At 34.6% G+C, this 14520-nt stretch overlaps 1 protein-coding gene across 1 annotated transcript in view; it reads left to right on the top strand.

Annotated features, from left to right (window-relative positions):
* Positions 1 to 14520, top strand: part of CEP135 (centrosomal protein 135) — a 30346-nt gene that overhangs the window by 1075 nt on the left and 14751 nt on the right. The window contains exons 2-15 of the mRNA XM_058803893.1: positions 188 to 352; positions 1338 to 1528; positions 2030 to 2197; positions 3643 to 3784; positions 4200 to 4284; positions 5172 to 5300; positions 6436 to 6651; positions 7239 to 7304; positions 8273 to 8423; positions 9382 to 9575; positions 10076 to 10219; positions 10723 to 10866; positions 13164 to 13241; positions 13403 to 13554. Coding sequence (XP_058659876.1) covers positions 240 to 352; positions 1338 to 1528; positions 2030 to 2197; positions 3643 to 3784; positions 4200 to 4284; positions 5172 to 5300; positions 6436 to 6651; positions 7239 to 7304; positions 8273 to 8423; positions 9382 to 9575; positions 10076 to 10219; positions 10723 to 10866; positions 13164 to 13241; positions 13403 to 13554 — 1973 coding nt within the window. The 5' untranslated portion in view covers positions 188 to 239. The remainder of the gene's footprint in view (positions 1 to 187; positions 353 to 1337; positions 1529 to 2029; positions 2198 to 3642; positions 3785 to 4199; positions 4285 to 5171; positions 5301 to 6435; positions 6652 to 7238; positions 7305 to 8272; positions 8424 to 9381; positions 9576 to 10075; positions 10220 to 10722; positions 10867 to 13163; positions 13242 to 13402; positions 13555 to 14520) is intronic.

The following is a 14520-nucleotide window of genomic DNA, read 5'->3' as shown; positions in this document are numbered from 1 at the left end:
TTTTTAAAGAAATATCTAAATATGTTTAAAACTTTTCAGTTGCAGTGATCCTGTTTTAATTTACTTAAATTTTAAGGACATGCTTATGCACTGTATTTCCTACAGAATAAAAAAGTTTTTTCCATTATTTTTTCCTGTATTTTTCCTTCTCTAAAGGACAGATGCTGTAACCAGCAATCTTTTGCAGGTGTCCTGTTTTTGTTGACTGTGACAAGAGCAGCTTTGGAGGCGTGTTTACAATGAGTGCAAATGCAGAGCGAAGGTTTGTTAATCTCAGGAAACGTCTGAATCAGCTGGGCTATCGGCACGCCCTGGGAGTGGACAGCTTACCTTTGGTGGAAAAGCTTTTCAGGTATTCAGAGGGGATTCATTTGAAAAATAGTAATCATATGGTAGGTATTGTTTGATTTGTGACAGGTTAAAAAGAAGGTTTAATATGAGGATTGTTTTCTAGCAGTGTTATTTTAGAGCTAACATCAAGTTCTGGTGTCTGATGAAGCCAAATGCGTTTGTTTAAATTATGGGAACATCTTAAGATTTACTTTACTTCAGTAGAATTGATCTAAGGATCTATGGCATAGGAAAATTCAACTTTTCTAACCTGATAAGAGAGCCAAGAATAGTTGCTATTGATATTTGCTTAAAAGGACACATTTTCATAATGGTTGTATGAAAAATAATCCCTATTGCCTGTCCTGTGACTTAAAATAAAACATTCACATCTCCATTTATTATGGCCTCATTTAGAGAATTTTAAATTTGTTATCTCTGCCCTTTTTACAAGACATAATGGGAAAAAAGGGAAAAATTTTCAGATTTCCTTCTCATTAGATCTGCTAATTTTTGGCTTTGACATTATTAAGAACACAGTAATTTCCATAGTAGTCCAGTTACATTTGACCAAGCACAGAAATGTAGCTATTCTGGTTCTGTTGCTCTGTAGTATGTAATACAGATGGAAGAACATAGGTAGGCAAATACGGAGTCATCTGTCTGCAACATTGTCTCATTCATGTGTCCACCAGGTACATTTACTCTCTCCATCACTAGCTTTGATACTTACCAGATGTAAACTCCTGATATGATTTGTAACTATTTTGTTTTCTTTTTTTTTTTTTTTGTCTTGTTCTTTCCTATTTACTGTGTTTTTCTTTAAACAGATGGTTCCTATCTTTCAGTTTTCCTTACATGACATGAATGTTTTGTTGCCTTTGTTTGAACTCATTTGTTCCCCCTCTTGGGGAAAGGGTTTTGTTTCTCAGGTCATAATAAATATCTGCATCTGCAGTGTGGAGGCTGATAACGTTGCTAACACATCTGATGCTCCTCTATCCTAGTGACTTAGTTCATACAACTGAGAGCTTGCGCAAGGCAAAGTTTTCTCCTGGGAAAACTGAGAAAGAGTGCAGCAATTATGATACTGTTTTGGAACCTTATAAAACAGAGAATGCTAGACTTACCAGGGAAAATAATGATCTACACTTAGAAATATTAAAACTGAAAGAGAAGTCTGATCGCCATGTTAAAGGTAATATACAGATGAAGATTTTATTATTTTAATCCTTCCATGCTGAAATAAAATTGTGGCTAAATCCTTCATCTGCCAATTCTTTTATCTGTGCTTTTAAGTGAGTGTGAGTGGTCATGGAGTTTGGTGCCTTTAATAAATTAAGGTTCATGATCAGACATTTCTTTTGCACTCAGAAAACTTTGGAAGTTCTGCAGATTTTTATTTCAGTAAAATATGAGAATGTTAGAAATCTTAATGTATCTTTTGTACCTTGAAATGGTGTTTTTAAACTGAAATGCTGTTAAATGGGCTTTTGTTCCACAGTGGGTTTTATTTGTAAAACATGTATAAATATATATTTTTGTGTGTTTGTTTGTAAAAGCTTGCACATGTGTATGTGTATTTGATAATTTTATACTATAGGAAAAGCATATTGGATTTTCTTTATGCTTATTTTGGTGCTGCTAGGAAAAATGATAGTGAATAAGAGAAATAATACTGCTTTTCTCTCCCTTGAAGATTTGAAAGCTTGCTTAAGGAGGGTTGAACACGAAACAACTGACTTGAAATTTTTGAATAACCAGTATATGCATAAAATTAAAGTGCTGGAAAAAGAGACCAAAGCCAAGACTGAAAAAATTCAGCAGCTTCAGGAGAAGAATCTGCAAGCAGTGGTGCAAACACCTGGTGCGTGTGAATGATCACAGATATTTCAACTTTTTTCTGGGCTTTTTTGGATCTTCAGAACATAATGTCTTTTCCTCTCATAAGAGAAGTTACTGTAGTGAAGTATCCAGTAGAGTAACATCACGCTTTGAAACTTTGGGCTCTAAATTCTGTCATTTCTCTGTCTGAAGTTTCATTAGGTCATCACTTGTGTAAGGGATAAATTTGAATGCAAACTTAGATTCAGCTGGAGACTTCTAAGTTAAAATGTGACTAGAAAGTACTGTTAATCAACAGCAATTTTTTTTATTGCTGCACCTAATTAAGAGGCATAATGTTTGTCACTTGCTTATTTTTGACAGATAATTGATGTGTAAGTGACAAATTCAGATTTTTGGAACCAGGATCTAAACATAGCAAGATGCAAAATATGTCTACAAGTATTCTGATCTATAAACTTACAATATTTAAAGGGTCTTTTGATAACTTAAAATGTTCTAGATCTTAGTTTCAGGTTAATGCCTTTCTCTAGGGTTTCCTTTTTCTTAATTTTTTGAAGCTAAGGAATATAGATTATTTTGTGAAATTTTGAGACTGTCTTTTTTTTTCCAAGTCATTGAATTATATATACATTTTTGGCATTTGAGAAAAATCAACAGATAGCTAGGAAAAATTAAATTTCCTCTTTATTTTTGCATACCTTTTTGCACTTCATGTCCTTTGCTTCAAAGATGACATGTTAGGCTTTTGTCTGTCCTTCTGCATACTTGCCCCTTGTTCACTAGTCTTCTAGGATTTTTCTATACTACATCATCCAATATTGCATGTTCTTATTTAACCATATGATGAAGAGGAAATGTTCTATCTGGAAAAAATACTGTGTTTTACTTTTTTTCTAAATATGTTATCATTCAAGCTAATAGCATACACTGCTTGATAAGCAGTAGGATATGATATTCACTGAAATGAACACAGAGTGGAATGAATAAAAATATTGCTAAACAATTCAAAGGTTGGTTTGGTCATAAAATAGTTTTTAAATGTGAAAACCAAATGCCTTTTGTGATGTTTTGATTTAGCTGTTTGAGTAAGCTGAATCACTAACAGCTTCAACAAATTTGAACTATAGAGTATTTGGGATCTTAAACACTGGGGAAAATTACTTATAAAATCTTTGTGTGTTTCCTTACTATAATAGTGAACTTTAGCAAAACTGGTACTAACCTGCAAGAATGGTGTTGTCTAGAATATGTGAATTTTATCAGCTTATTGCAGAAGGATTAAAATGGTGAAACATGCTAATTCAGTAGCAGCGGAATAAATACGAAAATTAATTTTGTATTAAAGAATACTATTTTAAATACTATTTGTATTAAAGAATACTATATGAAAGAAAATTTGTATTAAAGAAGGCAACTTTAACTTGCTTTAACTCCAAGTAAAGTGTCTCTGGTTTGGGCTTTCAGGTGGCAGGAGGAAGAGCATTCCCTTCAGGCGGCAGCGCATGCAGATAGACCAGCTTGTGCCCCCATCAGGTGTCAGTGCCTACCCAGTGCCTCAGCCAGAGGACCCTTACGTTGCAGACCTGCTCCAGGTGGCTGATAATCGGTGAGCCACAGAGCTTTTTAGCTTTGAAGTGTAGGAGTGTCTTTGAGTCTCACTGTCCTACTCCTTTCCATTGATAAGTTAAATGAATCTTCCCCCACTTGACTCTGTCACTGGTGGCAGGAGTTGGTAGGTGGTCTGCCTGTCTTTATATTGACCTGTGAGCTTTTTCTTCTTTTCTCCCCCATCCTGTTGAGGAAAGGAAGTAAGAGAGCATCTGTGTGAGAGACTGACAGTCAGACATAGTCAACCTGCTACAATATCTCAAAGAACAGCTTCTGCATTAATATTTTGCATGAGCAAAACTATTTCTCTTTGAAATATTTGGGTTCAGGAGCAATGAGAAAATGCTAGTATTGAATTGTGTGCATACAGTTCTTTCATGAAATCACATAAAAAGTATAGTACTACATTTCAGAATTCAAGAACTGCAGTCAGAAGTAACAGAGCTACAGGAAAAACTGGAGACGTCTGAAAGTGGAATGAAAAATTATAGCAAACAGGTATGTTTATATCATCAGTAGTAGTGGCATTGTTGTTTTATTATTAATGTTAATATTCTTGTTATTATTTGGGTGTCATACCCATGGCAATGGCCTTGGTGTCTTAAAAACCTTCTTGGGAATGCATTGTAGGGCTTCTGAAATATATAATTATTCTAACTTGACTGTGTCAAGCAGTTTCCCTACTCTGCCTTTGGAGACAGCAGCAATGACAAAATACTTGCCCAGTGGTTTTGCTGATAAATTTTGACTTTTGAAATTACATTACATAAGCTAAATTTGATAATCATAAGTAGAATTTGTCTGCATTTTTTAGTGCGTAAGTGTTAACTTGTCCAAAATAGCAATTTGATCTGCATATATCTTAGCATAATTTCTTCACTGCTTGGACTGGTTATATTTTTAAAATTTTTATGAACAGTTTTTACAATGCTTTCATGAGAGTGGATTGATGTGTGCAATCTTTAAGTAATGGAATTACATCAAATGTTTGTACGTTACATCTTTCAAAATCAAGGGATTGGTGGACACTGTTGTCTTTCTGTTTTATTCACATCTTGGTTTTCCTCTTCCAGTGTTTCCTTTTTTCCAGTGACTGGAATAGTCAGTCACTTTAAATCAAAATTGTTTGGTTTTCTTCAAGAATGTAATCTAGTAGGAACTGTTTCAGTTTTTCCTTACAAATTGTGTTTGATTAATTTGTTTCTCTTTCAATAATATAACTTTTTCAGAAGAACCAAAAATTTGAAAAACAACAAAAAATACAAGATAGAAATTGTACTTTTAGTTGTGTACCTCTTTACTGAATGTTATGTGTGTGTTTATTTAAATGAAGGGTTTATTAATGGTGTATAAGGATACTTGAGTATTTTTTTTGTCCCTCAAAGGTTGAGATAAGAGACAAAGAAATCGAGCGCTTGATGCTGGCATTGGATGGAGGGCGTTCTCATGAGGTTCTCTCTCTGGAATCGAGAACTAAAAGTAATGAGAAGCTTATTTCCCACTTGAATATACAGGTAATTCACTTATTACAGTTGTTTAGTCAAACCTAAAAATATAGCCATCTAAAAAAACCCCACAAAACTTCTAGCTCTTCAAAAAATCACTATAGATATAAAATCAATAAATGGAACTTGCCTTTCTGTTTTTCATGGCAGTGTTTCTTGACTAAAGAAATTTCATTTCCTGTTTTAAAAGTCTGTCAGAGAGGTTTTGTTAAAGAATTCAATGAACTCACATCTGTACATAGTATGTTAATCTGAAAGTATTCAGCAAATTTTTTGTATGACACACCGTTTTCAGCAAGTTTGAAAATCCTTTTATTTAGTTAGAAAGTTATTGCATACATGCTATTTATGCTTTAGAAAATAACAATGGTATATGTAATTTTGATAAGGGGTTACACTGTAGATATTTTCATGAGAGAGTGCTCATGGATTTCAAATGGTCCCCACTTTCACTCCAACACAAATTTGTGAGGAAGGGATAAGCTGGTGTTTGTGTTTACTGCGTGTATTAGCATGCATTCAGTAGTGGTCTCTGAATGAGAATTTAAAGCTGGGCTGGAGTACAAATCACATTAAGCCCATCTCTGGATCTTTACCATCAATTCTCAGGTTTTTCTCACATGAGTTAGATTTTTCTGTACTGACTGTGCATGATGTACAGTGGCACATTGAAGGGTTTATTAGCTTAGGTTCAGTGCTGCAAAAATATGGAATGAGCTATGACTTGGAAGCAGGACAGCTGTGCTCAGTGATCCTGAGTTACTAAATCATGATGAATACAAATTGATTGTACAGGGAGTGAGCCCAGAGCTGCATGAAGCTAGTTTTGCATCATCAAGACTATTTCTCAGGCTTGGTCCCAATATACCACTTTTATTTGGCAAGAAATGTATGGTTGTCTTTAGATAGCAGTATTTGTGACTGTGAGAGAGCTCATGTGTTTCTTTTTCAGGTTGATAAGCATTAAGTTCTAAAAATAGAAAACCTTGCCATTTTTAGCATGATACCACTTTTTAACTTTGGAAATAGAGATACTGTATTTCAGAAGATTGGGAGGAGCTTTCACTACCTAACTTAAGAATGCATATTAATATTTTAATGAAAAAGAATGCATATTAATATTTTAATGAAAAATGTCTTTCAGGTTGATTATCTACAGAAAAAAAACAAAGAACTTGAAAATCACATTCAAGATCTCTTGGACACTAAAAAAAATGTGACTAGTGAGGTAGTGGATTTAAGCAATAAAAATCAAGAACTGTGTCAAGAATTGAATGAAATAGATCACTTGGCACAGCAGTTGGAAAGACACAAAGAAATAGTGCTTGAGACTGCAGATAAGGAAATAGGAGAAGCAAAGGTAATCACTAATGTGTCACAGAGTGAAGGATCTGCTGCATTTTACTTGGTTTTATATTTTCTAATTGCAACGAAAGACTTTTTGACTTGTGAAAGGAAGATTAAAATGATTTTTTCCAGTTTTCTTAACATTTCATAGAATTTCTCACTTAAAGTGGATTAAACACAAATGTTTTGTCTCTTTACTGTATTAAGTTGAGATGATTTTAGTTAAGGGACAATCTGTCTTTTTTATTAGTTTAGTGTGAAATAAAATGCTGACGTACGTAAAGCTATTGCTAGGTAATGCATATTTGCAACAGCAGTACATATATTTGGAGGGTTTTTTCCTATGAGCAGTAATGCAGTGATTTAATTCATTTAATCATTGTTCTCCAAAGCAATGTGGGTGTTTATACCACAAATTTGTGCTTTCACTTTTTGTGCTTTCACTTCATAGGAGCTTTACCACTTTATTAAAAGGAACTAACGATACTTCATTTCTTACCAAAATAGTCTCCTTCCTTATTTTTTTTGTAACAAAGAGATTTTTGTCATTTTGAATCATTTTGAATAACTCTTAACATATAGGTTAATTTTGGTTGATAGAAAGAAATTGAAAGAAAAGTCAGTGAAATACAGGATCTACAAGAAACAATAACAAGGCTTAAATCAGTAAGTAAAAATATTTTCAGTTCTTGTTTGTACCCTTTTTATCATGCTATCATCCACATAATTGTTTCATTTATTATAAAAGAAATCAGTTTAACAGTTAGCAAGAAAACTTCTTTAGTACCCTGAACCTTTGATGTAAAAATTACTAATGAATAAATGAAAGAGCTAGAGAAGCTACATCATAATGTTGCAAAAATAAACTGAAAGAAATCTCTGTCGATAGTAATGTTGACTATGTCCTTATTGTACATTTCCTTATTTTTGCTGTCTGAAGTCATAATTTCCTGGTGACATAATCATTTTTACCACAAAGGAGTTATTATCCTCGAGGATTTTCATTGTTTTGAAAATGCTTTGTCTCTTAATTGGGGTGTGAAAAATTATGCAATACTTGGCTCACTCAGAAACAAAGCATGGGGCCCAGATGGAAAACATCACTATTATCAATTCTTTGATGACCAAAGTTTTCTAGCATAGATGGCAACTTGTATATTAGCTGAGTACAGTGTTTTGTTTTAGTCTATCTAGGGAACTTGCAAATACAAAAATACTTAATTTTCAGGACACCAGATTATAGGAAAGGTGTGCCAAATAGCTTTTGATTGGCTTCAGAGTTGCATTGACTGAGATGCTGTATTGTAATTCACTTTAACACCAGCACTGTTACCAAATGCACTTAAAATTATTTCTTGCTTTAGTTGTTAAATTTTTTCCCATGTTTGTATCCCACTATCCTACTGGTTGGTTTGCTTTTCTTGTTACTGCTTGCAAACCATGTGAAAAGTAATGCTTACTTAGACTTAATAAAATAAATACAATGATGGCCTGCAACAAATATTAAAGCATAAAGCATCCAGGTCAACCAGAAGTAAACAGTGTTGTATATTAAAAGTTTATCAATTTTTTTTTTTTCCCTCAAATGTCTCTTTTGGCACTTCTAACTTTTATAATAACACTTGTTACTTCAGGAGTTGTGCTCATGTCACAAGGAGAATGAGAGGCTGAATGAAGAACTCTTTGGGAAAAAAGATGAAAAAGGGCGTCTTGAGCTGTTGTTAAACCAGCTTCAACAAGAGAAGGAAAGACTGACAGAAAAAACAGAGAATTTAGAAAGAAAAGGTAACTCATCAAACGTAGATTCTTGGAAACTACCTTTCTGTGACTTTTGAAATAGAATACCTACCTAGTTAACATACAGTTAATAGTACTAAAAGGACCTCTAAGAGATATATACATTAAAAGAAGACCATAGATTTCCAGTCATACTTGAAGTGAAAACTCTTGTCATAGAAAGATGTTTTCATTCTGTATGTGAGAACTGAAAGTTGAGCTTTTTAGTGTGATCCCACAGGACATCCTTATCCTAATTCTGTGGCAGTTTCATACAAGGTAATTTCCAAAACTCTTCAGACTCCATTTCTTGAGAGATTTAGCCATCTAGGTTTTGAAGACCTCCAGGGATGAAGATTCCACACTATCTCTAATGTTCTTCAGTTGTCCGAGTAAAATATTTGTCCCTGTATTACAATTGTTTGTAATTGCTTGTAGCAATTAATTGCCACTGTTCCTTATTTACCTGCTATGTACCTGTGAAGAAACTGGCTCCACATTGTCTGTAAGTCCCTCGTGGCACTGTCAGTCTGCCCTTGGCTCTCCAGCACTTCTCCAGGCTGAATAACCCAGTTCCCTCAGCTATTCCCAATAGAGCAAGCATTCTGCTGCCTGACCAGCTTGGAGGGCTTGCCTTGGATTTAATTTATCTACATCTTCCTTGTTGTAGAAGGGGCAAACCTTAAAACAGTATTTTAAGTGCAGTCTCATGGATGCTAAATAAAGGGGAATAATTACATCCCTGTGTCGATAGAGCTCAAGGTGCTGTGAGGCCTCTGAAAGTTTTATGCTACTCACTTGTGTTTAGCCTTCTTTAGCCTTTAGAACTCTTACATCCTGTTCAGCAGGATTGCTGCCTATATGGTTGGTGCTGGTTAATCCATCCTAAATGCCAGTGTCTTTGAGGAAATTCATGACTTCCTTGTTGAGTTGATTTTCTTTCTTCTTTATTATTTTTTCCCTCCAGAACGAGAACTTGTCCTAGAAATTGAAAGAATGAGATTGGACTTTGGTATTGCCCTAGGGGACAAATCTCCATCTCGTCTGGATGCATTTGTAAAGACCTTAGAAGATGACAGAGACTACTATAAGCGAGAATTAGACTATCTTCAGAAAATAGTTAAACTGAGGCCTAGCCCAAGCCGCAGGACTGCAGAGAAGGTACAGTTCTTGCTGTCAAGATAAGTGAAAAAAATACTGTGGAAACAATTAAGAAGCCATCAAATATATTTTCAAATTTAGTGGCATTAAATGACTGCAGTAGTTTTCTAAATTACATTCTTGATGCAAAAAATAAACTGAGAGAAACTCCAAAGAACTTGCCTTTTTCTTTCCTTGTTACATTGACAAGGAAAGAAAATGACATTACTGCCATTTTACAGTAACACAGATTACTTATTGACCAGTTTATTGAAATAAATAGAACTAGATAATAATCAGAAAAAGGCTGAAATCTTATGGCTAGCTCCTTTGCTTTTTCTTTTTAACAGCTGTTTCTTGATGTTTAGATTACACCACCAGTGCCAGGCTTTTTCTTGTGATTAAAATTATTTTGAATATATTTTTTATGTATTGCTAATAGGAAGAGTTCTTTTCTGATATTAATTTTTCAGACGTTTTAATTCGCACACTTTAACATAAATTTATTGATTACTTTTCAGAGCGAAGAGCTTAAATCAATCACCAGAGAAAGAGATGAGCTGCGGTCTGTGTTAGACAGATTTGAAAAACACATGATAGAAATTCAGTCCAATGTCAAATTATTGACTTCAGAGAGAGACAGATTAAAAGTTCTTTATGAGCAGGTAAGAAGAAATTGTTTATAGTTAACATTGAAATAACCAATTAACACTTCTTGTACTGTTGGTTATTTAAAATTAAAAACCTAGTAGAACACAACCAAGGCTAATAAAATACATATCTATTTTTATTACTTGTTAATAAATTATGTATTCTGGTTAGTTTATTAACTTGAAAGCTATTAAAAGTTATTGTACTCTTATGTTTAAATTATAAACGTAAGGCAAAATCAGTAGAGTGCATGAGAAGGTTGTGTAAAGATACAGCAAGTGAGCAAGAAAGGAGTAGTTAACTGATAAGAGAACAGTGATGTTAGGCTATACTTGAGACAGTAAAAGAAAATAAGGATGATTATTTTGACAGTGTAAGTTGTTGTGCCACTGAGTGTTTTAGGGAATAAATTTTAGTTACCTAGGGAAAAATAAGACTATTCTGTAATCATGGCATTTTGTTAATGTGTACACTATATTGCAGTCCATGTATGCTAACAAACTGTAATCTTTTAAAGTCTCAGAGTGAATTGAACAGGATGAGAAGAGAAGCAAAACACAGTTTTGTTTCTCAAAGTCATATAGAAGAAGAAAGAGACATTGCACTGACTGACTCTAGAATGCTAAGGGCAGAAAAGGAGAGTCTTGGAGAAAGATTAAAGGTGAGTTTTTATAGCTTCATTGCTTACATTGAGGTGACATATAGGGAAGGGTTATACAATAATGCTGTGTTTGTGTTTGGCTGTCTGTCAGCTCCCCTTTTCAATAACTTTGGATTTCAAACTCACTTGAGAGCTCAATGAATTTATATTATAAAATATCTATTGTTGTTATTGTTACTGTTGTTACAAATTACCAAGTTTTCCTGTAAACACAGTCCCAGGCAGGGGTAGAGGAACTTGCTTTAAAGTATTTAAGGGCAAACATGTCATCACCTTGTGTGGGAGACCTAGATATGGAGGCCCAGCCACTTCTTGCATATGCACCACTTTGAAGATGTTTGGGTGTCATTGCGGTGGAAGAAATCATGCAATTCACTCCCAAGAGAGAAGCAACAATGTATTTTATTCACTTAAGGCAGTGAGTTTCAAAAATTCAATGGCAGATGCAATGGTGATTTAACGAGATTTGATGATAAGGTACATTTGAGTATTTGCTGCGCAGAGGCCAAGGTCAGACAAAACTGTCAGGGAGAACTTCCCATTCAGTCATGAGGTTCAGAAGTGTCTTCTTGCCTTCCAGACTCCTCAGAGAAATGTGGCTGGATCCATACTTGGTGGTTTCTGTCTCAAGAATTATAACAATCAATCCTTTATATCACTAAGCTAACATTTCAACATTTCAGCGCTCTCGTTCCCACCTCATTAGCTGAGTACGAGATGCAATAAGGATTCTCTCTGCCTTAACAAGTATCCTTCAGAAGCTTCCCAGCTCAAAGGGAATGGTGTGCAGCCTGCTGCCATGCAGGAGAGCTCAATGGGCTGTGAGCCATGCTCTTTCTCTCAGATGATTGACTTCTGTTTGCATACCTGCAGTATGAAATCAGTAGCCACATGCTCAATTATCCCTCAGCTGCTGCCAGGCAAGACTTTGATCCCTTAGCTATGTGCTGTTAGCTCTCATCCCACAGTGCTCCTTAAGCTGGATGCAGCTATCAGGAGGGCCACTAGTGCTTAACCAAAAAAAAAAGAGGGGTGTGAGGTGGAGACACTGTCACAGTCACATATGGTTCTTATTCTACAAATTGGGGATTATATGGGCTTTTTCATTTTTGCTGATCTTGAGTTACTGTTGCTTTTTTAACAGAGTATATTTTAAATGGCACATAACTGAGCCATGAAACATAAATTCAATCCAAGTTTCAGTATTTTTGACCTTTAAAAAATGATTATTATTGCAATGATTTTCCTGTTACTATGGTCTTGATAGGCAGCCCGGCAGTGTGGTGGAATCACCAACCCTGCAAATGTTCAAAAAGCATGTGGATATGGCATATAGGGATGTGCTGAATGTGGCAGTGCTGAATTAATAGTTGGACTTAATATCTTAGAGGTCTTTTCCAGCTTAAATAATTCTATGGTTCTATGACCATGTGATGTCTGCTATTAATGTGCATTAATGGTTATAGTCAAGAGCCTGTGATTTCAGGGGATTTGTTTCCCTGCCTGCTGTATTGGTCATTAATACAGTGTTTTAAAACTTTTTGAAAATCATTTTAAGGGACTTGTCCAAGGACAACATATGTCACTAGTGATTGTATGATGAATGCTTCCACAATTTGATTTTACTACCACAAAAATAAAGACCTGTTGTGCATCTAAATGCAGTGGCAGTAAATCTGACCTCTTTGCTTAAAGCATGTGCATGCAGTAGTAGAGATGTGTTTCCAGCTCCATCCTTTTTCTAATTGGTGACTACTAATGTTTTATATGTGTGCCACTTGGAAATACCTTTACAAACACACTAATCTAAAGCATTTCTAGGAATTGTGAGGGTTTGTTTCACTGCAGTTTCACTGCAGTGCACAGAAGTCAGGGAACAAATAAGTAATCTTTAAAGGCTTCTTCATAGATATAGGGAAAGGCCGGTTAGCTTTGTAGCGTGCCTTACATGTTGTAATTAAGAATATTTGAATAAATATATTTAAAATGTCTTAGGGTACTAAGTTATACATGCATGAAGCCTCATGTGGCTCAGTAAACTCTACAACAACTCACAAATATTAATTTGGTTTGGACCAAATATAAATATACTATTTTAAAAAATCTAAACCAAGAATCAAACCCAAAATCTACAGTAATGTATTTTCAGCTAATGTTCTGTAGTTCTACAGAGAGAGCTTTGCATTTGGTCATTCATCTAAGAATATAAAACAATATTTTCTGAAGCATAAAGCTTAAATTTCTCTGATTAAATCTAAAAATATCTCTCTTGTTACATGTAATTTTATATTTCTCAGATGCATCAAGAAGCAGCATACCATGAAAAATCAAAGCTGCAGCATGATATTTCAGAATTGGAGAATAATATTCAAGGAGTAAGTGCTTTTTTAGGAAGTAAGCTTTTATTATTTCTCAAATAGGATAGATTGTTCCAGAAATTAATTTTAATATCTGTTTTCAACCTGAATTTATTTAAAAGCCAAGTTTTGATAGCTTTCTGCCATAATAACCTTTGGTTATTTATTTTAAATTGCAGCTTCAGATTGAAAAGTGTGAACTAAGGACTACAGTCTCTATCCTGAAAGAAAGAATAAACTATTTGGAAAATGAATTAAATATGAAGTCAAGTAAACTTGCCCAGATTTCTGATGATTCTTCTCAATTTAAAGCTGAGATTTGCTCACTTCAGTAAGTCTGATACAAAATGTGTGATCTTTTGCAGATGCTAGAATAATTCTGTTTATTCTGTGACTGTATAGCAGAGTTGAGTTCCTGAGAAAGACTATAATAAATATTTTAAAAATTACTCAGTACAGCTTGTATGTTAAAAAAAGTAGGTGTAAGTAAGGAAAGTGCTGTGGTAGCTTTTTACAGCAAGCTTGTCTTGGACTTACTTGATGACCAAATATACTGATAATTTTTATGGCTCATTCTAGAGTTGTTTCTTCCAATAACCATATTTTCTGTTTATGAATGTAGTAGAACTAAAAGTTTCTAAAAGGATTCCCAAACTGTTAACTGTTTGTTAAAAAGAAGACAGATGCCTTTGCAAACTGCAGCAGTAGGACCTACAGTTTTGAGAACTGGTATCTTATGATTCGTAGACACAGTCTGGGGGGATTTGACCAGCTTGCTTAGAACTGGAGGATTCAAGTATCCTTATGTATTTGTAAGGCCTATTTAAACTTGGAGGATCACTGTGCTTTTTTAAACTTGCTTTAGTAAAGAGCTCCCATCAGGTGTCTAAATGCCAAAGAACAAGAAAAAGGATTAGAGAAAGTGAAAACCATATTGAACAGTATTTGAAAACAGAGGTGGAAATGAGAGCCATTGATGTAAAAGATCATTACAGGATGGGTAGTGCTGTAGATGACATTTTTTGGATATTTTACAAGGGAAACCAGGGTCTGTGGGGTATCCCCTGTTCCCCATCTGAGCTGTACCACACAGCACCTGGGGGATTACTGAGAAGAACTGAAGCTGAGCAGCAGGCCTTGCAGCTCATCTAAGGCTCCCAGTTGACAAAGAGGACAATAATAAATATTAAAAAGTCTTATTAGGTTCCTATAATTTCAGTGTAAAGCAGTGATATTGCAAAGAGAAGACAATGAGGAGTAGGGCTACGTTTATTTTAGCATTTGATTTTATTTTTTG

Source organism: Ammospiza caudacuta, chromosome 4, assembly GCF_027887145.1.
Source record: "Ammospiza caudacuta isolate bAmmCau1 chromosome 4, bAmmCau1.pri, whole genome shotgun sequence".
Classification (NCBI taxonomy): Eukaryota; Metazoa; Chordata; class Aves; order Passeriformes; family Passerellidae; genus Ammospiza; species Ammospiza caudacuta.
The sequence above is the reverse complement of the archived record's forward strand: the minus strand, read 5'-3'. Positions and strand labels throughout refer to the sequence as shown.